The 22,607-nt window shown below is 33.3% G+C and overlaps 1 protein-coding gene across 1 annotated transcript in view; it reads right to left on the reverse strand.

Annotated features, from left to right (window-relative positions):
• The window catches only part of LOC134261472 (uncharacterized), an 85,143-nt gene that overhangs the window by 24,459 nt on the left and 38,077 nt on the right, over positions 1-22,607 (reverse strand). Inside the window, exon 2 of the mRNA XM_062743907.1 lies at positions 9,297-9,356. Coding sequence (XP_062599891.1) covers positions 9,297-9,356 — 60 coding nt within the window. The remainder of the gene's footprint in view (positions 1-9,296; positions 9,357-22,607) is intronic.

Consider the following 22,607-nt stretch of genomic DNA (forward strand, 5'->3'; position numbering starts at 1 on the left):
TTTTTTGTAGTGGATTTGAAAAATAATTCTACATATACAACAATTTTGAAATCATTGTCTCCTTATAACTTTCTTGGCATCCTAATAATGTACAACAAATGATTGCATTTGCATCATTCATATACTAATTGTAAGACATGATGTCTTTATTGATGTTCAGTTCAATATAAAACTACCGTTTGTTTCCATAAACTTAAAGTTTATATGTCCTGGGATCACTTTATGATTTATATCATTAAGGGACAGAGGTCACCTTATATTGCACATCATTAAGGGGACCAGAGGTCACCTTATAAGTACATCAATATTGGACCAGAGGTCACCTTATATATACAATCATCAATAGGGGACCAGAGGTCACCTGAAATATACATCAATAGGGGAACCAGAGGTCACCTAATATTGAACATCAGTAGGGGGATCAGTGCTGACCTCATATGTGCATTTTTAGGGGACAAGAGGTTATCTTATATGTACATCAATATGGGACCAGAGGTCACCTTATATATAAAGTCGAGCCTCATTTATCCTGACGCTTCGGTTCCCAGTCAATTTGTCCGGATATGTGAAGCATCCAGATACCTGAAGCACCATTTAAACAAGACAAAATAACATTAAAAAATTCTAGAAAATTGTACTTGCCACCAATATCGTCGATATCGGCGATAATGTCACGATATCGCATCCTCTTTTATTTTTGCTCATATTTACAGGAAGGATAATTTTGTTAAACGGAATTTATTCTTTTACACACACAATTACAAAGAAATATTTTAGCAAACTATAAAGAAAAGTAATTTGTCAATATTGTCAAAGAACCAATTCGATGTCGATATGGACGATATCGACAACATTTTGGTATCGATCCGTACTAGAACCATAAAATGGAAATAATGGAAACCATATATGAGACTTGGTGCTACTTTTGTATCGTCGGTATCGGCAATACCATGACGATCCTGATACACCGTATAAATGATTTGCTATTTTGAAAATTCCGTAATAAAATAATTATACAAAACCAAAAGCAAAGACGGTATAGATTCATTGTCAGCATGGATATGTAAATAGAATTAGAAAAAGATTAAAGGTTGTCATTGTCTCGGATAAAATTTAGCTTAAGGTCTTATTTTTAGGTAAAATTTGGTAAAATCATTAATATGTTTTACAATGAGGATTCCATATCGTCGATATTAACAATAAGGCAAAAAAATAATGAGAAAGTACGTACGCACAAGTACCTCATAATGATAGAAGTATGCAAAAAATTATTCGATATCGATACGTTATCGACGATATCGATGACATGTACAATCTTCGAACATGGAACCTATTTAAATTAAAGATACACATACACAAAACCAAGTACGGTACTTAGCAAGGGGTGAGAAACATGATTCGATATAACGAGGTGATAAAGTCGATATCGACACCACAGGCAAACTTCAAAAAAGCGATAGTACTCAAGTTACTCACGTTAAAAACAATATTAAATTTTGTTATCATAAACCATGAGCAATCATGATTTGATATCGACACGATACCGTTGGTATTAGCAGTAAAGAAAATTACGGTAAAAGAAAGTATTCTATCATATAAAGAAAAATATAAGCACACTATAAAAAAGTTATCCGTCCATATCGTTACTACTTCATGTCTAGAATATAAACAATTTGAACAAACCTGAATCTACTCTACCTGATAATGATACCAAATGAGTTACATCTTTCCTGGAAAAGAAGATTTTTTAATAATGGTATTAATTTTTCACTTCTTTGTAACTACCCTTCATTCTAAAAACTTTAATATCCTTTACCCAAGGATACTCTGAGCCAAGTATGGCTGAAATTGGCTCCTTAGTTCTAGAAAAAAGTTGGAACTGTAAAAGGTTTACGATGACGACAACGCTTACAACATGACATAGCATCTGTTAGAAGTAATTATAATTTTTTTATACTCTGGAACCTAGACGAGGTACTGATCTAACATACGGAGTCTGTTACAGGTCGATAGCTTTAATATCTGGTACATGTTAGAGGTCGGTATCTTTAAAATCTGGTACCTGTTACAGGTCGGTATCTTTTAAATCTGGTACCTGTCACAGGTCGATATCTTCAATTTATGGAACATGTTAGAGGTCGGTATCTTTAAAATCTGGCACTTATTAGAGGTCGATATCTTTAAAATCTGGTACATGTTAGAGGTCGGTATCTTAAAAATCTGGTACCTATTACAGGTCGGTATGTTTAAATCTGATACATGTTAGAGGTCGGTATCTTTAAAATCTGGTACCTATTACAGGTCGGTTTAACATCTGCAAGTGTCGCTTACAGGTTGGTAGCTTTAATATCTGGTACCGTTTACTGGTCGGCAGCTTTAAATCTTGTATTTGTTACAGGTCGGTAGCTTTAATATCTGGTACATGATACAGGTAGGTAGCTTTAATATCTGGTACCTTTTACAGGTCGGCAGCTTTATAATCTTGTATTTATTACAGGTTGGTAGCTTTTAAATCTTATACTTGTTACAGGTCGGTAGCTTGAATATATGGTACCTGTTACAGATCAGAAGCTTCAAAATCTGGTACATGTTACAAGTCGGTATGTTTAAATTAGACATCTGTACGATTTAGAAGCGTTAAAGTACTGCAATTTGAATGCATAAATATCTGGTACCTATTACAGGTCAGGAGCTTCAATATCTGTTACCTGTTACAGGTCGGTGAGCTAATATTTGGTACCTGTCACAGGTCGATATATTAAAATCAGACATCTGTAAGGGTCAGAAGGTTAAAGTTCTGCAATTTGATTGCATAAATATCTGGTATCTGTTGCAGGTCGGTGAGCTAATATTTATTACCTGTTACATGTCAATATATTAAAATCAGACATCTGTAACAGTTAGAAGTGTTAAAGTACTACAATTTGATTGCATAAATATCTGGTATCCGTTACAGGTCGGGAGCTTCAATATCTGGTACCTGTTACAGGTCGGTATATAAAAATCGGACATCTGTTAAAGTTAGGGGGGTAAAAGTACTAGAATTTGGTTGTGTAATAACTGGTACCTGTTACAGATCATTTAGCTAATATCTGGTACCTGCTACAGATCGGTATGTTTAAATCGGACATCTGTACGAGTTTAAAGGGTTAAAATACTACAATTTGATTGTATAAATATCTGTTACAGGTCTAGAGCTAAACTTTGGTACCTGTTACAGGTCGGTATGTTTAAATCAGACAGCAGTTTCAGTTAGGATGGTTTAAGTACTAGAATTTGATTATGTAAATATCTGGTACCTTATACAGGTCGATCGACCTAATATCTGGTACCTGTTACACGTCTGTATGTTTAAATCAGACATTTCTACGAGTTAGAAGGGTTAAAGTACTAAAATCTAAATGCATAAATATCTGGTACCTGTTACAGGTCGGGAGCTAAAGTTGGTACCAGTTACAGGTCGGTATGTTATAATCAGACATCTGGAAGAGTAAGGAGGGTTAAACTACTAGACTTTGATTGTGTAAATACCTGGTACCCACTACAGGTCGGCGAGCTAATATCTGGTACCTGTTACAGGTCGGTATGTTTAAATCAGACATCTGTTAGAGTTAGAAGGGTTCAAGTACTAAAATTTCATTGGATAAATATCTGGTACCTGTTACAGGTCGGTGACCTAATATCTGGTACCTGTTTAAAGCCTGTTTGTTTAAATCAGACATATCTACGAGTTAGAAGACTTAAAATATTTTAATTTGAATTCATAAATATCTGGTACCTGTTACAGGTCGGGAGCTAAAGTTGGTACTTGTTACAGGTCGGTATGTTATAATCAGACATCTGGAAAAGTCAGGAGGGTTGAAGTACTAGAATTTTATTGTGTAAATATCTGGTACCTGTTATAGGTCGGTGAGCTTAAAGCTGGTACCGGTTACAGGTTGGTATTTAATAATCAGACATCCTTAAAGGATAAGAGGGTTAAACTACTAGAATTTGATTTTGTAAATACCTGGAACCTATTACAGGTCGGTTAGCTAATATCTGGTATCTGTTACAGATCAATATTTTTAAATCAGACATCTGGAAGAGTAAGGAGGTGTAAAGTACTAGAATTGTATTGTTTAAATATATGGTACATGTTATAGATCGGTGAGCTTTAAGCTGGTACCTGTTACAGGTCGGTAATTCATAATCAGACATCTGTAAGAGTCAGGAGGGTTAAAGTACTAGAATTTTATTGTGTAAATATCTGGTACCTGTTATAGGTTGGTGAGCTTAAAGCTGGTACCGGTTACAGGTCGGTATTAAATAATCAGACATCAGTAAGGGATAGGAGGGTTAAACTACTAGAATTTCATAGTGTAAATACCTGGTACCTATTACAGGTCGGTTAGCTAATATCTGGTACCTGTTACAGGTCGGTATATTTAACGAGGCCGATTCTAATTATTTCGGCCCTAGGGATTTTGATAATTTTTTGATAATTTATTTTTTCTGTTATATTTATTGTTTTAGGATTAAAAAATCGAATGTTTACCACCCCGTTTTCTTAGTGGGCAATCTTACATGTTGTCAAACTTTACTATTGGACCCTATGGGAATTTGCTGGAAAATCGCCAAATTATTACATTTTTTCAATATTTTTTGTACTTCTGCCCTAGGGATTTCTTTTTAATTCAAGTAAATGAAAGTAAATGTAAAAAGTCACCAAATTGTGAAGTTTCAAAAAAGTTCACCATCTCGACTGGTCTAGGTCGAAGCCAAATGCCTCTAAAATTGCCATATTACGTTACAAATACGTATCTATGGTGACGTTGTAAGAGCCATTTCAACGTTATTTTCCAAATAATTGTCGTAAAATCACATTTTCAGATCAGTAGGAGTTACAAATAATCTTAATTTTGTATTAAAATTAAAATAATGTATAACTGCATGAAATTAAAAAGCTGCGCAAAGTGATGCGCGCTCGAATTAGACTCGGCCTCGTTAAATCAGACATCTGGAAGAGTACGGAGGTGTAAAATACTAGAATTTATTGTTTAAATATCTGGTGCATGTTATAGATAAGTGAGCGTAAAGCTGGTACCTGTTACAGGTCGGTAATTTATAATCAGACATCTGTAAGAGTAAGGAGGGTTAAACTACTAGACTTTGATTGTTTAAATACCTTTTACCTACTACAGGTCGGCAAGCTAATATCTGGTACCTGTTACAGGTCGGTATGTTTAAATCAGACATCTGTAAGAGTTAGAAGGGATCAAGTACTAAAATTTCATTGGATAAATATCTGGTACCTGTTACAGGTCGGTGACCTAATATCTGGTACCTGTTTAAAGCCTGTTTGTTTAAATCAGACATATCTACGAGTTAGAAGACTTAAAATACTTTAATTTGAATTCATAAATATCTGGTACCTATTACAGGTCGGGAGCTTAAGTTGGTACTTGTTACAGGTCGGTATGTTATAATCAGACATCTGGAAGAGTCAGGGGGGTTAAAGTACTAGAATTTTATTGTGTAAATATCTGGTACCTGTTATAGGTCGGTGAGCTTAAAGCTGGTACCGGTTACAGGTCGGTATTTAATAATCAGACATCTGGGAGAGTCAGGAGGGTTAAAGTACTAGAATTTGATTGTGTAAATACCTGGTACCTATTACAGGTCGGTTAGCTAATATCTGGTACCTGTTACAGGTCGGTATGTTTAAATCAGACATCTGGAAGAGTAAGGAGGTGTAAAGTACTAAAATCTAAATGCATAAGTATCTGGTACCTGTTATATGTCGGGAGCTAAAGTTGGTACCAGGTACAGGTCGGTATGTTATAATCAGACATCTGGAAGAGTAAGGAGGGTTAAACTACTAGACTTTGATTGTTTAAATACCTGGTACCCACTACAGGTCGGCGAGCTAATATCTGGTACCTGTTACAGGTCGATATGTTTAAATCAGACATCTGTAAGAGTTAGAAGGGTTCAAGTACTAAATTTTCATTGGATAAATATCTGGTACCTGTTACAGGTCGGTGACCTAATATCTGGTACCTGTTTAACGCCTGTTTGTTTAAATCAGACATATCTACGAGTTAGAAGACTTAAAGTACTTTAATTTGAATTCATAAATAACTGGTACCTGTTACAGGTCGGGAGCTAAAGTTGGTACTTGTTACAGGTCGGTATGTTATAATCAGACATCTGGAAGAGTCAGGAGGGTTGAAGTACTAGAATTTTATTGTGTAAATATCTGGTACCTGTTATAGGTCGCTGAGCTTAAAGCTGGTACCGGTTACAGGTTGGTATTTAATAATCAGACATCCTTAAGGGATAGGAGGGTTAAACTACTAGAATTTGATTTTGTAAATACCTGGAACCTAATATCTGGTACCTGTTACAGGTCGGTATGTTTAAATCAGACATCTGGAAGAGTCAGGAGGGTTAAAGTACTAGAATTTGATTGTGTAAATATCTGGTACCTGTTTCAGGCTGGTGAGCTAAAATCATGTACCTGTTACAGATTGGTTCGTTTTAATGACGTGTATGAGAGGTGTGATGTTTTATGTACTTGAACCAAGAATGGTTAAATATGTGGTACTTGATAAGGGTAGCTGAAGTGCAATTCCGTACCTTTTAGAAGTACCTAATTGAGGTAAGTAGCTTCTCTTTCTGAATTATACCTCTTACAGGTGGAGAGTTCCATATATACATGTAGTCCCTGTTATAGGTGATTGGCTTTTTATGTCGGTATCTGTTGTAGAGATAGAAATGATCATACCCTGATTCATATTAACACTACATAAGTAGCTTCATAACCTGGTGACTATTACAGTTGATAAATAAACTATGTGAAAGATCTTACAGGTAACTTCATATTCTGATACCTCATACAGATAGGTTAGTACACATGTACCTGTAAGAATTAGGGTGATTCATTATTGTATGCCACAACTGACCTTGGACTTAGACCTACATTTAAATTATTTTAACATTGGTCATAACTTTTGAACAGCTGTGCAAGGGCTTTAATATTTCACATGTGCATTTCTTATAACAAGGTTTTCCCCTGGGTACCTTAACTCTCACGTTGTGTTTGTTTTCCTCATGTTTAGGCTCATATTCATACTTATACTTTTTTTTTTTGATATATTTTTCTTTTTATTTCAGTTGAATGCAAAGGAAGTTCATTGCTAATCCATGCCTTAGAGAAATGTTCTCGTTTTTGGACACATTTTCATGGCACCCTATTTGATCACCGTAGATAATAGTCGGAAGAAACATTTCAATACACATCTATAATTCTTCAAGTTACTGCGCGAAAAACTTTGAAATGACACGCCAATTAAATCAATATTTTTTTGCTCTATGTTCAGTATTTTTTTTTCGCTGCATTTACAAGATCATTGTATTAAGGATGTGAAATAAATTGATATTTTTCTCTAATGTAATTTGTGTGCGCTAATGATCCTTTTTTAAAAATGCCAAATAGAAAATAAAATAATTTCATGTCTTAGGAATTAAATATTAAATGACAATTGTTCGAGCAGTTAGAATGAAAAGGCTAAACTTTTCGTTGAAAAAAAAATCTAATTGTACATGTTTATTTGAAATATTATATGCCGTAAAACTATAGCTATGAACATTTTTGTTTAATTATACCATTTATGCCTACTTCAAACCAATATATGCAAAAAAAATTATATCGACATATTAAAGACGCATTCCGTTCATAAAATCCCGCGTATTGCATTGGCTGGGTGTATCTGTGTGTGAGTGATTTTTTTTCGGTGGGGATATATCTGTAAGTCTGGGAAACGCCACTCAATTGATATGAAGTTTTTTAAAATTAGATTTAATAGTTTATTATTGTATGTGCAGGGGAGGGGGTAATTGATATCTATGGGTCTGGGAAATTGCAACTCTCCATTGAAAAAAACAGGTCTGTACTTTATGTGCTCAGTGAATGTAAATAAAAAATTCTTGGGGTGGGGGCTGTGTTGTATCAAAAAGATTTTTTAAAAAATGAATAAATTTTATATATTGTGTAATGTTAAGATACCCCCCCCCCCCTTCCGCAATTATTTCTGCGAAAAAGACATACAACATGTGTATATGCTCCAAAGATCCCCAATTAGTTAACGGTATTTTCCCTCTTTTAATTATTACGCTTTTTACATACATGCCTTAATGATAAACATTAAAAGTCTTATAGAACGATTTAGTGGAACTTTTCAATGCGGGTAAGATTTTATGTTTGTCACCGTTGTAACGCGAGATAACTCGTACCCACTTATGGAAAGATAACTCCTGCCCGCCGCCGTGAAAGCGGTACCAAATAGCCTCGACCACATTGAAACGGCCGTGGGACGAAGTTAAGATCGAAACGTTAATGTTAAAGTGGTCAATGTATCATCAAATGATATTGAACAATTTATGATAGTTATGTATGTTTTAAATTGCTAAATAACTATGAAATGAACCAAAATACCACGATAGTAAATACATGTTTTAACAATATCACGTGATTTTCGTCCAAGTTATTTAACAAGTGCAAAACAATAAAATGTACATACATGTAAAATTGTCCATACATTTTCCAAGTATAATTAAAAAAATCTATATATTTAATACTAGTGTTACATTCACCTGTTCCTAGCGAAGATTGCTTATCATTTGTGCTTGTACCCTTATCTGGAAAAGCAAAAAAAAAAAAAAATAACAAAAAAAAAAGAATTGTAGATTTTCTGAAAAAATCATTATACTACTTGTATATATACAAGGGTCGATCCAAAAAGTAACGTGACAATTTATTTCAAATCAGCCCTGAAAAATCAAATTAAAATAATTTATACTTTTCAAAATATCGAATTATATAAAAAGTGCAATAATCGTAGTCGCCGCACCAAAATAACGTCATTTGACGGATATACGCTGTCATACATTTGAAAGGTTCCCCTTCCTTTCATTGAATATTTTTGAGATTCACAAACACATATATTTCTTCTTTTTTTTAAGATTTATTAGTAGCCATCGTACACTCACGCTATATATATACTTTACTCCTCTGTCAAAATTCTCTGATCAGAACCATAAGACAAATTTAAAGTTTCTCATATCGGCTCTGTCTAACCGTCTCTTTTTGGAAAACATCTGACACATTGAATGTTTCCACCCGACGTCCCTTTATCGGTCTTTTTATCATCTGCTAATCATTCAGTGACCCATTACCCGCTAAAAATCGCTGAAACCATCTATAAACAAGTCTTGCATACATCAAAATATTCCACTAATATAGGTTATCTTACTTGTTTGAAAAGAAGATGATTTCCTATTAAAGCATTCAATTTCTTCGTTTGTCGTCATATCTATAACAAATATCAAAGTTAAAAATATAGATAACAATATTGTAAATGCATTTTTCCATCACAATTTTCAATTTATGTTCATAATCTTGATGTAAATGATAAGAATTATAAGAATTCTGTATTTCTTTGCAACATTCATGCATATACTTTACCTTCTTCAATTCCTTTCAAGAATAAAATTATAATTTAATAAGGTCTTTCCACCTTGCTGTGGAAAGAACTCTTGAAAGGATTATGTTTATTATTTTATTTCTGGAGATGTTTTAAAATGCAAAACTTATCGAAAAACTTTAAGGGGCCGACTATAGTTTCCATTGCGCAATATTTCGCGCATCATAGTAAAATTAAACGTATTTACTGTTTTAATGCAATTTTTTTGCTTAATTATTAAAATTTAACAAAATTAAGAAATAATAGGCATAAAAATGTAATTAAAATTTGATATAATTGATTTTTTAACCGATTTTGCAATTGATAGGTAGGTTGACGTCGTTGCAGTGTGTTTTTGACGTTATGATAATCTGTAGCTCTTAAAGAAAAGGGTAATAAAAATATTAATAAAGAAAAATAAATATATGCTTTTTAAATTTAAACCATAGAATTTTGAGAATACCGGTATCTCGAATATTTTTATTATGTTTTCATGTGAATCCATTGTGTACGTCATATTTTGTAATACTCTATAAAAATAGTAAAATTTGCTAATTTTTTGCATTTTGAGATGCCCCCTCTGGTAACAAGACAGTAGAATTTTGTGTTTCTTACATATATTGTATATTATAGTATTACTCATCAAATATTATAGTTTGAACAAAATGTCTATTGTAGTATTTGTATAATTTGCTTTAAAGTGCTAAAAATTGGCGTTTTCCTAAAATAATCCTATAGTAAATTTACCTGTATTTTGAGACGGTCCCTCAAAAATACCTGGATGGTAGATTTCCCCAAACTTTGCATATACACTGAAGTTAATGTAAGTTATATATGGTATAAAAATGAAGAGTTTCGCTATTGTAGTTTTCACACAATAAAACTATAGTCGACCCCCTTAAAGAAGATGGGCGCATTTGGCGGGTGATCTGCAGGAATCATTTGTACGAAACATTTATGGTTTAAATGTCCATGATTTGGTTGGCTGAACATACCTGGTCAATTTTACAAACACGTCCATAGGTTATCTTTTTCATATAGTTTGAAAGACATTGTGAAATTGTAACATTTATGTCCAATTTTTTTCTAGGGGGGACTATAACATAGTAATGTTTCAGAAAAAAATGAACTTAAAATATTTAATGCATAGATGCGTGTACATGTACATTATTAAAATAGAATATTATTAGTTACACAGTCAGTTAGTGACCTAATACGGATTCATACAGGGTGTGAAATGGAAATCCGTATTGGGCGAGGCGAAGCCGAGTCCCAATACGGATTTCCATTTCACACCCTGTATGAATCCGTATTAGGTCACTAACTGACTGTGTTACGAATTAATCCCGCTGAAGACCTTTATCAATATAAAAAAATATTTTTTGCATATTATGAAAAAATTAAGTTTTAATCCAATAACAATCAACATAAAATATCGTTACAGTAACAAGAAATTTAACTAAACTACCTACGTAAACCGTTTCTTAGCCGCCATTTTTTATTTACAATAACAATGCTGCGAACGGAATCGCGTGCCCGATTTTTAATACACCCCCTGCTCGGAGACGAAATATTGAAAATTTCAGGGCGTCATGTGATGAGCTCTCATCCAATCAATTGTCTACAAACTTGTCTGAAGCGGGATAATAGAATTTATTTCGCTTGAGAACCAAACTGAACCAAAATTTATTTAATTCAAAGTTTTAATACATCAGTACATAAAACGAAACTGACAAAATAAATGGTTTTTTGCCTGAATAAAAAAAAAATAACGCCCCATGCCAGGCTCGAGCCAAAAAGTTTTCGCTTCGAGTGCACTGAACAGGTAGCCTAACTAACTGAGCTATAACCGCTACACATACACAATTGTTTTTAAAAGGACAAAAACGCACCACATTGACACATTTGGATTTTTTGGGGAAAAGTTCATTTTTCGTGGTCTCTGGGTCTTCTCTCCATTTTTCAAAAAAGTGTATTTCTTTTAATTAAAATACACGCAAATGACGTTTCAAAATCATGGAGAGAAGACCCAGACATAGAAAATTTTTAGAAAAATGTGTTTAAAAAAGTACCAATTTGTACCAAATGTCTGATATGGCCAATTTTCAAGTTATTTTTTTAGCACATCAAAGCTCAATTTCGGGAAAATATTTTCCATTCCCGTTGCCCAGGAACTCGATAAATTAAAAAAAAATGTTAAAATTTCATGTGACATGTCGATAAGATTTTCACTTGTCAATTACGCCCAGATTCCTGCCGAATGCCAATCAAAAGCGCCCTCGTTCTTTCATGCTACTGGATATCAATTTATTCCGAAAAGGACCTCCTACGCCGAAACCGTAAACAACATGCATAACCCAACATCATATGGGGGCGCGGAATGGTGACATCTCGGGGTGCGGAATTTGAAGCAGAATCTTCAATGTTCGTTGATCTGATAAGCTTTCTTAAATTAATTGAGATGAAAATAATCCTAAATTCACTACTGTAACAGGTCGGAGAGAATACCCGTTTCGAATAAGTTTAAAATCACACGACAAACACTGCTGGGGTAACAAAGAGGACACAATGGCTATATTATTTTTCAATATAATTTCTAAAAACAAATAACTACACTTCGTTTGTCTTTATTTCCCATTTTAAAGAAATTAAACGACTAACGCCGTGTTATGTATTTTTGTCTGAAAAATGTATGGAGTCCCTTTCTCCTGAAATATAAATTACTCCTAACAGTTAAAGAGTACAGTATAAGCGAGTCATAATTGTATTTTTCTGCCATAATAGAATACCAACGTTATTATAAAGAAGAAAATAAAATAAGATTAAATAAATACCCACGGAAAACAGTTTGAAAATAGCTAATTGAAGGTGAGTATCTTTAATATGTCAATTTAGCATGGAAATTTTTATTCAAAGACACTGTAAATATTTTGGTTGTATTTTAATCGATACAAGATATGCTATTTTACCTTAATTTTATGCATTTGTGTGAAAATTGAGAGCGAGAAGTCACATGAACAGGATTTTCTTGTTTTTTTTTTTTTGGGGGGGGGGGTATAAATAAAAGTCAAATGTGTACATCTTTTCATTAGCTTATAATACATTGAATTTATAAATATAGATCGAGGTACAGTCATATTGAAATATGAATTACATAGTCAAGTTTTCACATTTCTTATAATTTTTATATTTATGAATATGTTAATGAACAAACTGAAATAATGGAGTGCTGAATTGCATTGGAAAATCTTGTCTTACTTTTTGGGAATATAATTAATTCCTCATCAGACATTAAAATTTCATAAAAATCGTAGCCACTACCTTTCTTTATTATACTATTTGATAGACAGGGTAAATTTTACCTCTTTATCTTCTACATTTTTTTTTATATATCGCTATCTTATTATAGGATTAAACGTTCTTTTTGAAAAATTTATCGATGTGTAAACTCTTGACATTTTACTCACAAACTAAATAAAAGTGCGAAGCACTTTTATGTTAAGTTTGTGAGTAAATTGTCAAGAGTTTACACATCGATAAATTTTTCAAAAAGAACGTTTAATTCTTATAATTCCAATATCGAATTTTTAAAAATATTTAAATTATTTCTCTTTGAGGCCTCCATACAATCCGTTATTTCTTGACGGCGTAGGAATACATTTTACCGTAAAGGAACGTAATCGAGATGAATTTCGATAGAGTTCAACTTAAATTGTCAAAACAATCGATAAATAAACTTATAACAACTAATGGAATGTTGTTTAAGTCAACAAATATCGTAATTACGAGTTTACATCAGAATAGTTCGTCTTTGACCATGGCCATGTTGACATAAACAACAACTCTTACATAGCGAAACTTGCAGACCGACGACGCCTTCAATTTGCACTTGTTTATTCAAATATTGAGGAACAATATAGAAAGTTAATATGAATTTGATGCTTATAGGGCAAGAGTTTGAGGTACGTTTCTTTTCCCTGTCAAAACGATACAGACTGAGCTTATTTTCTACGTATGAACGTTGAGACAGCGATTTTTAAAATTCACACTCGTGATCGGACAGTGACATAAACATTTTCACGGCGTCCATCAGTTAGGCAGTCTAGTATGTTGCCAGTTTTGTTTAAGCCCTAATTAAATTTAAAGTTTCTTGTATTCATTATTTAGCCAGAACAGACCCAGAAATAACTGCTTTCATTGTTTATACGATAACCTAGTAGTGTCATCAAGAAAGTAGTTCTGATTGAAAGAATTTATCGATGTGTAAAAATTTTCTGGAACGTGTTCTCGTCCAATCAAAACACAGGAAATCAATAGATAAAATGAAGATTGGAATTATACCTCATTATAATATGCTACCACAATGCGCAATCTGATTGGTTCTTGACAATATGTCACAGTTTTCTTTAAGTTATTTAATCTATGATACGTATTACTCATGGCAATAACTTTTCCTAATACTAATCTATAATGAAAAATGTGTTTAAAAAAATAAACACGAATTCTAGTTACTTGTATTCTTATATTGTGTTAGAAAATAACAGATTGCGTTTGGTTTACCTACAATGTAAGTGATTTTTATTTGATGAATAAATCTTCCCTACGATTAAAAATATATGACCGAGTTTAACCGACCGTGACATTCAAAGAGAGGTCTCTATTCAATTCAATTCAATTTATTCTCTCAAAACCATGTAAATGGTACATGAGGTACAAAACATATAAAACATATATACATATAATACAGTGGGTCAAGCGGAAGGTGATAATTAAGGAGAACATACAATATATTAATTTTAGAAATAAATGTACATAATTATTTCAAAGAATCGACATCATTTTGGCACATGATTTCACAAAACTTAATGATATTTGGATAAGAACAAAACTTTTGGTTCAAATAAACTTTTCTTAATTGGTTTAAAGCACTACATTCTAAAATATAATGATACTCATCTCCTATCTGGTTATTACTGCATAAGCTACAGACTCTTTCATTTCTTTGAGTACCATTCCATCTACCTGTTTCAATTGGGAGGTGGTGATTTGTGGTTTTAAACTTGAACACATGTAGAACACAGTCGAGGTTGTTTTGTCAGAGGTGATCAAGAAGCCTTTATCCCCCTCCCCCTTTTGAATCGCGAAGAAATGGTAAAATATTGATGACTTAGCGAAATTAAACGATCATAAGTTGTATTCCTGAAACTATCACTGTCTCTGCTAAAATGTTAAAGACATATTCTACAAATATGTTTGAAAAGATCAAAAAGAAAAGATTTTCAAAAAAAGAGAAAGAGGGTCCTTTTAGCCGAAATTTTAGACATTTTTATCATTATATTATTTATACATTCATACATAAATTTGATTTTATGCACAAGATGAATATGAAAGTAATTAATAACGCAAACTTAGATACGATAGACAATCCCTCGTTTATACATGGCATCATATCTGGTGTGTGAAATGTGTTTCCGTATAATTTGAATTATTTACAAATTGTTCATGTGTGTCGTGTTGATGTGGCATTATTATAAATTCCCGAATTCTGATACTTTACAATTCTGTTGTGTTGGGAATGAACATTAGGAAGATACATATACTTTCAAGATAAGGAAAAATATAAAGCAAATCGAACGTCTTTTTGTGTGCAGATCATGAAATGTACTGAGCTCCACGGGTATTTGTTGTCCCGGGCGCGTTAAGGGGGATGTACGGCTACCTTTAGTGCAGTGAGAACAAAATGTAAACATTTTTCAAATGGCTAAAGTACATAATATTTTGATCAATTTTTAAGTCTTTATGATAAAGATACAATAAATATGCATAACTGAACGCATGTTGTGCATATATAATCTATACTTTTGCAGAAAAATGCTTTTGATATCCTCCTTAGAACTGCGCAGCTTCAGAATTCAGCAGAGCCTTAAAAAATCCAAAAAAAATACGCAAACTGTGCATTAATGTTCTCTCTACAACCATTTGTTGAGAAAATTTCTAAATTTTGCACTTTTAAATGATAATTTTAAGTTCAAAACAAGGTATCGTTGTCATCAAAAAGAGTGTAAAGAACCCTGAAGGTAGTTCATTGATAGCAGCACGTGGTCTATTTTTAGCACAGAATTTTGTTTTCAAGACCTCTTCTTTATATGGAGGGACATAACAATCTTTAAAAGTAGAAAAGAATTACAGTACTGTTGCAAAATATTTCAAATTATATTTACGCTTTTAAAAGAGGAATTGTGTTATAGTGTGGCTTGAAGTAATTTATTTAGTATTACATGTATTATCGAACAGTTGTTAAATAGTGTACGTATTGAAATAAACTCTTTGATTCCAGGTAAGGAAAAAATGAGCACCATCAAAGTTAAAAATTAAGAGTTTGTAAGTTTGCCACAGATAACTTATAATATCTATCAAAAGATTAATTATCAACAATGAAACACAAAGAAATTAAACACATAAAATCTATATGAAAAACCTTGTGTTAGTATCTACTAGTACGAGGGGTGATCAAACAGTTCTCGAACTATCTCTATATCTACAATACCAAAATTTAGATTAGAAACAAATTTGGTGCACTCTCAAGTTCTATAAATAGCATAGGCTGAATAAAGTTTGGCTCACAATGTGAAAATGAGGTCATTATGCAGGTACTTATAAGTGACGAAAAATGGTTGTCTCAGTGGAACTCATTCAACAAACGACTAAAATCTTTATGGTATATCTTAAAAATACCTTTGAAGTAACGTATAAGAATTTGTTCATAGTTTATTAAGACAAACGACTTCCTAATAATTCAATCTATGATTGGATAGATCGTTTTAGTGAAGGAAGGCAGATGGTTGAATATAATACTTGTTATGTTGCCCGTTGAAAGCAAGTTTGAAAAGGGGTTTGTTTTTAATTAGGCAATATGCTATCAAAGATCTCCAATTTACACTTTGAAAAATACTTGAATATTTCAACAATAATATAACTATCAAATACCTAAGATATCGTTTACTTTTGATCACCCCCCCCCCCTATATACTCTGTCAAATAAACATTTACAATTTTCATTACTGCGGAGCAACATTTGAAAAGGAATAAAATCATTCAGAGTGGGATAGGAGATTTAATGAATATTTTTTTTATTTGCCCATTTTGTCAAAATTACAATTTTACAGAGTAAAGATAAAAATCAACAAAATTAAATATTTTATACCATCTTTAAAATGACGTTTGGTGGACCTCCCAACTCAGGGAAAATTATTGGGTGCCGGTCCGTATTTATGGGTGAGAAGAAAAAATTCATTAAAATTTAAACAAACATATTTGTTGACGGAAGAAAAAAAATATCCTGTAATTGGATTGAAAATAAAATTGAGTCGGGCCATTTCTAGGCAGTAAATCGGGAGAGAGGGCAACCAAATAATTTTATAACAAATGGTCTTATAAGGCTAGTACATGTTTCATCACATACTTAGTAATGCAAAATTTTTAATCTTTGGCACTATTTTGAAAAAAGAACATAGGATTTTCGGAAGGGAGAGGGGGGGGGGGGTGTAGTCTCTCATTATGTTCCCCAAACGAAGTTGGGGAACATATTGTTTTTACTCTGTTTCTTATTATTATGTTCCCCAAACGGAGTTTGGGAACATATTGTTTTTACTCTGTTTCTTCTTATTATGTTCCCCAAACGAAGTTGGGGAACATATTGTTTTTACTCTGTTTCTTATTATTATCATTCTTATTCTTATTTTTCTTCCTGGGAAAATTTTGTCCGCGAGTGATCTTGTAAATTACACATCCGACTTAGGTGAAACCTTTTTAGGGTAAGTAGGCATGTTATGTAGATTTGCGGAATCAAGGTCATTTTGCGCGCACGTGCTTGCAAGAGCGCGCACGTGCAAAACTTAAAATGACCAATATATAATGGATATAACCGTAACTTCTCTATTTTGTGACGAAATATTTTGAAACTTATAATGTAAGGATATATTAGTAGCATGCACAAGATGACATGGTCAAAATAGCAAGATCGCACGCGCATGCACGTGTGCTTCGCTCTGATTGGCTGAAACTAAAGTCTCAATATCTTTTTTGTTTTTTGATTAAATCATTTGAAATTTTGAACATAGTCATACATTAGGCAGATCTACAGCCTGTTATATAAGATTTATCATGAAAGCATGTGCATGCACATGTGCTTGCAAGAGCTCGCACGTGCAACACGAGAAATGTCCAATATAATTGATACAGACGTAACTATTTAAATTATTGATGAAATGCTTTGAAACTCATTTTATAAGTATATATTAGAAGCATAGACAAAATGACATGGTCAAAAAAGTAAGATCTCACGCGCATGCGCGTGCGCTTCGCTCTGATTGGCTGAAACTAAAGTCTCAATATCTTTCTTGTTTCTTGTCATAATCCTTTGAAATTTTGAACATAGACCTACGTTAAGAAGATCTACAGCATGATATATAAAAATTTTCATGAAAGCATGCGCATGCCCGCGTGCTGTAATCTGATTGGCTGAAACTTTAAATGGCTATATCTACTTTGTTTTTTGACGAAATGCTTTGAAATTTAAAACATTATCATGCATTAGGATATCCTACAATATGATATAGAAAACAATCATGAAATCACGAGCATGCACGTGTGCTGCAATCTGATTGGCTTAAACTTGAAAAAGCTATAACTCCCTTGTTTTTCAACCAAACAGGATGGGATTTAGAATATAGATAGATATAAGGGACTCCTTCAAGAAGGTATGGTCATCATGCACGTGCACGCACGTGCGTGCATTTGGAACGAGTGAAATGAAAAATACACTTGAAAGAGTGATTTTTCATACTTTTGGACTGAATGCTTTAATATATTGTATATTAAAATATGTAGATAGTGTAGACAAGATGATATGATCATAACACACATGCATCCACATGCGCACGGGTGCAATGCTAAAATTTGAATATAATTGGTAACCTTCTGAGAAAACGTTGTTAAAGTCAAAATGCACAGAGTTTGTCTTATTTAATGAAGCTTACAGGGAATATGGCACCAAAAAGGAGTTGGGGAGCGTTTGGGGAACATCTGTAACGGTTCCCGTTACAATTAGCACTAGTTATGTTCCCCAAACGAAGTTTGGGAACATATTGTTTTTACTCGGTTTCTTCTTATTATTATTATTATTCTTTTTTCTTCTTATTTCTTCTCCGGTACTTTTTTGTCCGCGAGTGTTCTCAGAAACTGTTCACCCAACTGAGCTAAAACCTTTTTAGGGTTAATAGGTGTGTTGTGTAGGTGTGCGGAACGAAGGTCATTTTGCGCGCATACGCCTGCACGTGCGGGCGCGTGAAATGACTGAAATGACTAATATATTTAATATAGCCATAACTTTAACATTTTCCGATGAAATGCTTTGAAACTCATTATATAAGGATATATTAATAGTGTAGATAATGTGACACTGTCAAATTAGCAAGAACTCACGCGCATTTACGTGCGCTTCGCTCTGATTGGCTGAAACAAAAATCTCAATATCTTTTCCGTTTTTTGACGAAATGGTATGAAATTTAAAATATAAGCATACTTTAAGATGTCCTACAACATGATGTATAACATTTGTCATGAAAGCATGCGCATGCACGTGCGCTGCAATCTGATTGGCTTAAACTTCAAATGGCTGTAACTCCCTTGTTTTTCAACCAACCACGATAAGATTTAGAACATAGACAGACACAATAGACTCCTATAAGAAGTTACGGTCATCATGCACATGCATGCACGCGCATGCACGTGCGCTTTGCTCTGATTAGCTGAAACAAAAATCTCAATATCTTACTTGTTTTTTGACAAAATACTTTGAATTTTAAAACATAATCATACCTTAATACGTCCTAAGCTATGATATATAAAAGTTTTCAAGAAACCACGCCCATGCACGTGTGCTGCGATCTGATTGGCTTAAACTTTAAATGCCTATAACTTTTTTGATTCTCAACAGAACAGGATGAAATTTAGAATATGAATAGATATGACGGATTCTTACATTATGCTACTATCAAACTTGAATGCAAGGACTTGCATGCACGTGTGCGCGCGCAATGCGTTAAATGACCGATTTACTTGATATAGTCGTAATTTTTTTTATGAAACGTTTCAAAATTCAAAGAATAGAAACACATTAAAAGTGTAGTCACGATGATATAGCTTTCATGCATTGCACCTTCGCGCGCGTGCAATGATCAAATGACTTGTATACTTGATATGGCCGTTACTTTTATATTTCTTTATGAAATGCTTTGATGACCTTGACCTTTGACCTTGACCTTTGACCCCTTGACCCAAAGGTCACAATCCAGCTCAAGTTCGTAGATGTATTTACAAACTCACTTTAACAAATGCTTAGAATAAAAAAGTCAACCCCCCCCCTTCTCCTTAAAAAAAAAAATCAATAACAACGTAGAAAATTTCTCTGAAACTCGATCAACACCTGGGAACGACATAAATTTTCACTTAAGGTGCAGAAAAGACTTCATAGAAAGTTTCCTGAAAGTTTTACGGTAAGTCTCTAAGGCATATAGAAATTATGAATTTTTACGGCAAAAATTACAAATTCTGTCGTGTTTGAAATTTACGTGCAGACGAACAAAGATATGATATAAACCTTTTAAAGCCTATTTCTCCAGATGTCGTTAATAGCATTCAATTCTACTGATATGAATTAATATTTTAATACCAAGCATTCTTCTTTTATTTCACCATTGAAATTTATCTGAATTTTTTTTAGAATTACACAATCCCCAGAAATAGCGAGTTTCGGTATATTAAAAAGCAATACACGTTTCTTTCCAGTAAAACCTCACGTGTTTGAATTCATGAAAAAATATTGATAAGGGGGTGTTAAACAATACCTGTCACATTAGCTGACACCAAAAAACCAGGGTACGTACACGACATTTTCTGATTTATTTGCATATGCAAACAGGGCTACCCTCAAATCCACGTGTTTTCCATGTCTATAAACATCACAAAAGCACCCCAGGAAGTAGCCTCCTATGCCCTGGAGAAATAGTTCCTGTCAAAAAACTTTATTTATTTATAGAGTAGATAAAATTTCCTAGGCACAGGTACCAGAGTTGTCAAACTGGCCTGGAAGGAAATTAAAAAAACTCTCAAAAGAAAGGAAAATCGGCTTAATGTATGGACCTACAATTGACTAAGTTCATTTTGATTGGTCAATTACCGGTGTGGTACCCCTAGTCGCCTTGAACCCAGTCCTGTCTTTCTGAAGAAAACCAACTCCGAGCCCGATGTAAAAATCTTAGTAGAGAAATGAGAATTTGAATTTTGCTGCCTTATTATGTTCCCCAAACGAAGTTTGGGAACATATTGTTTTTACTCGGTTTCTTATTATTATTAGGTCTTCCGTCTTCACGGAAGACCTTATAGTGATTCTACTGTTTCTTATTAGGGTCTTCCGCTTCCTTCGGAAGACCCTACTGTTATTCTACTGTTTCTTATTATTATTTTATTTTTTTTTTCCCGCTCGATTTTTGACAGGCTATTTCTCAAAGACCTTTGGACTGATTTTTATGAAACTTTCAGGTTAGATACCTTGTAATTAAACCTATTTACACCTGTTTTCAATTTTTTGATGCATGCCTTTAATTGTGAGTTATTGCCCTTTAATTGATAATTTTGATGTCTCGTTTCCACTAAAAATCTCAAGAACGACGTAAGATATTTACACGAAAGTTGGAGAACTTGTAGCCAATACATTGTAGATGTGCAGAACGATAAAATTATAAGCTGATTTCCTAAAGTTTGGAAGCTATAAAACGGCAAATTTTAGTATTTTTTTTTCTTGAATTTTTGCTACTTTTTGTGTAATAACTTTTGAACCGAGAATAATTTGGTAAGAAATATAGAACAAAAGTTGTGTGTAATTACGAGAGCTTTCATATTAGATTAACGAAAAGGGGCTGGCCCCTATAATTAGGGGATTAATAGCTCATACACGTTTTTTCTGATAGCTTAAAATATTGGTATATTATGAAAAAGTTTGACTGAAATAATTTCGAACTTATAAAATCTTGTCATTTGATATAAAAAGAAATAAACTTCCAGCTATATTTAATTGTTTTTTACATAAAACAAGTACATGTATGTGAGAAACCTTTCAGGAACAAGTTGTCTACTATATCCAGCCAAGCCTTTACTGCATACATGTGCACATTTTTAGTTGATGCATCTAAAAGATATAGTTTTGATTCGGTGTTTCTTTGTTTTCTTTTTATTCAAATAATTTTAAAATGTGATAATGTACACAACAATAATTAGTACCTACTTTAGAGGATTTTTTCGCGCTTGTTTGTAAACAACGCGCGGCATTGTGGGAAATAGGAAGGTACTAAAGACGCGATGTACTAAACACTTATTTGACCTGATTCAAATTTGTCTGTAAATGTTCCAAACAATTGAATTTTTGTATAGCATATGCCTCGAAGTCATAAAGTCTGTACATAAGTAATTTAAAATACTCAATATTACCATTTAATTAAAAATTAAAACGTCAGGTAAATATCAGGTCTCTAGTATATCCCGTTTTTAGTGTGCCCCTTCGAGTCGACGTCGGACACATGTTTGTCATGGTTTACAAACTGAAAATAGAATGATTTGTGAAGTTGAACATTTTCTCACAAAGAATCCGTTTGTAGACATGCACACTCATTTAATCTGGAGCTACGAAGTACTTTGTCACTTCTCTGGAACATTATTCTAAGCAGAATTATCCCGATTCATATATTCTAAGAATCTTGTGTGAATTGTTTACGAGGAAATTCTGACTGTCACATTAACAAGGATGAACACACTTGACTCTGCTCCGGATTCCCCAGTGGATAATTGTATCGAGTGATGAAAGAGCTGACGGCGACATTTTAATGTATGATTGGCTTGGACCATTGGAATGAAGGTTAGAATATTTTTATTACTTAAAATTTACACTACTGATTACATGACAGTGACGTATATTGATGTTATTAGAAATACACAGACACACCGATATATTATCTGTTTTACAGTTCAGACGCTCTCTGTTTGCCT

Source organism: Saccostrea cucullata, unplaced genomic scaffold (assembly GCF_032062105.1).
Source record: "Saccostrea cucullata isolate Sc308-1 unplaced genomic scaffold, CSIRO_AGI_Scuc_v1 ctg2616, whole genome shotgun sequence".
Taxonomy (NCBI): domain Eukaryota; kingdom Metazoa; phylum Mollusca; class Bivalvia; order Ostreida; family Ostreidae; genus Saccostrea; species Saccostrea cuccullata.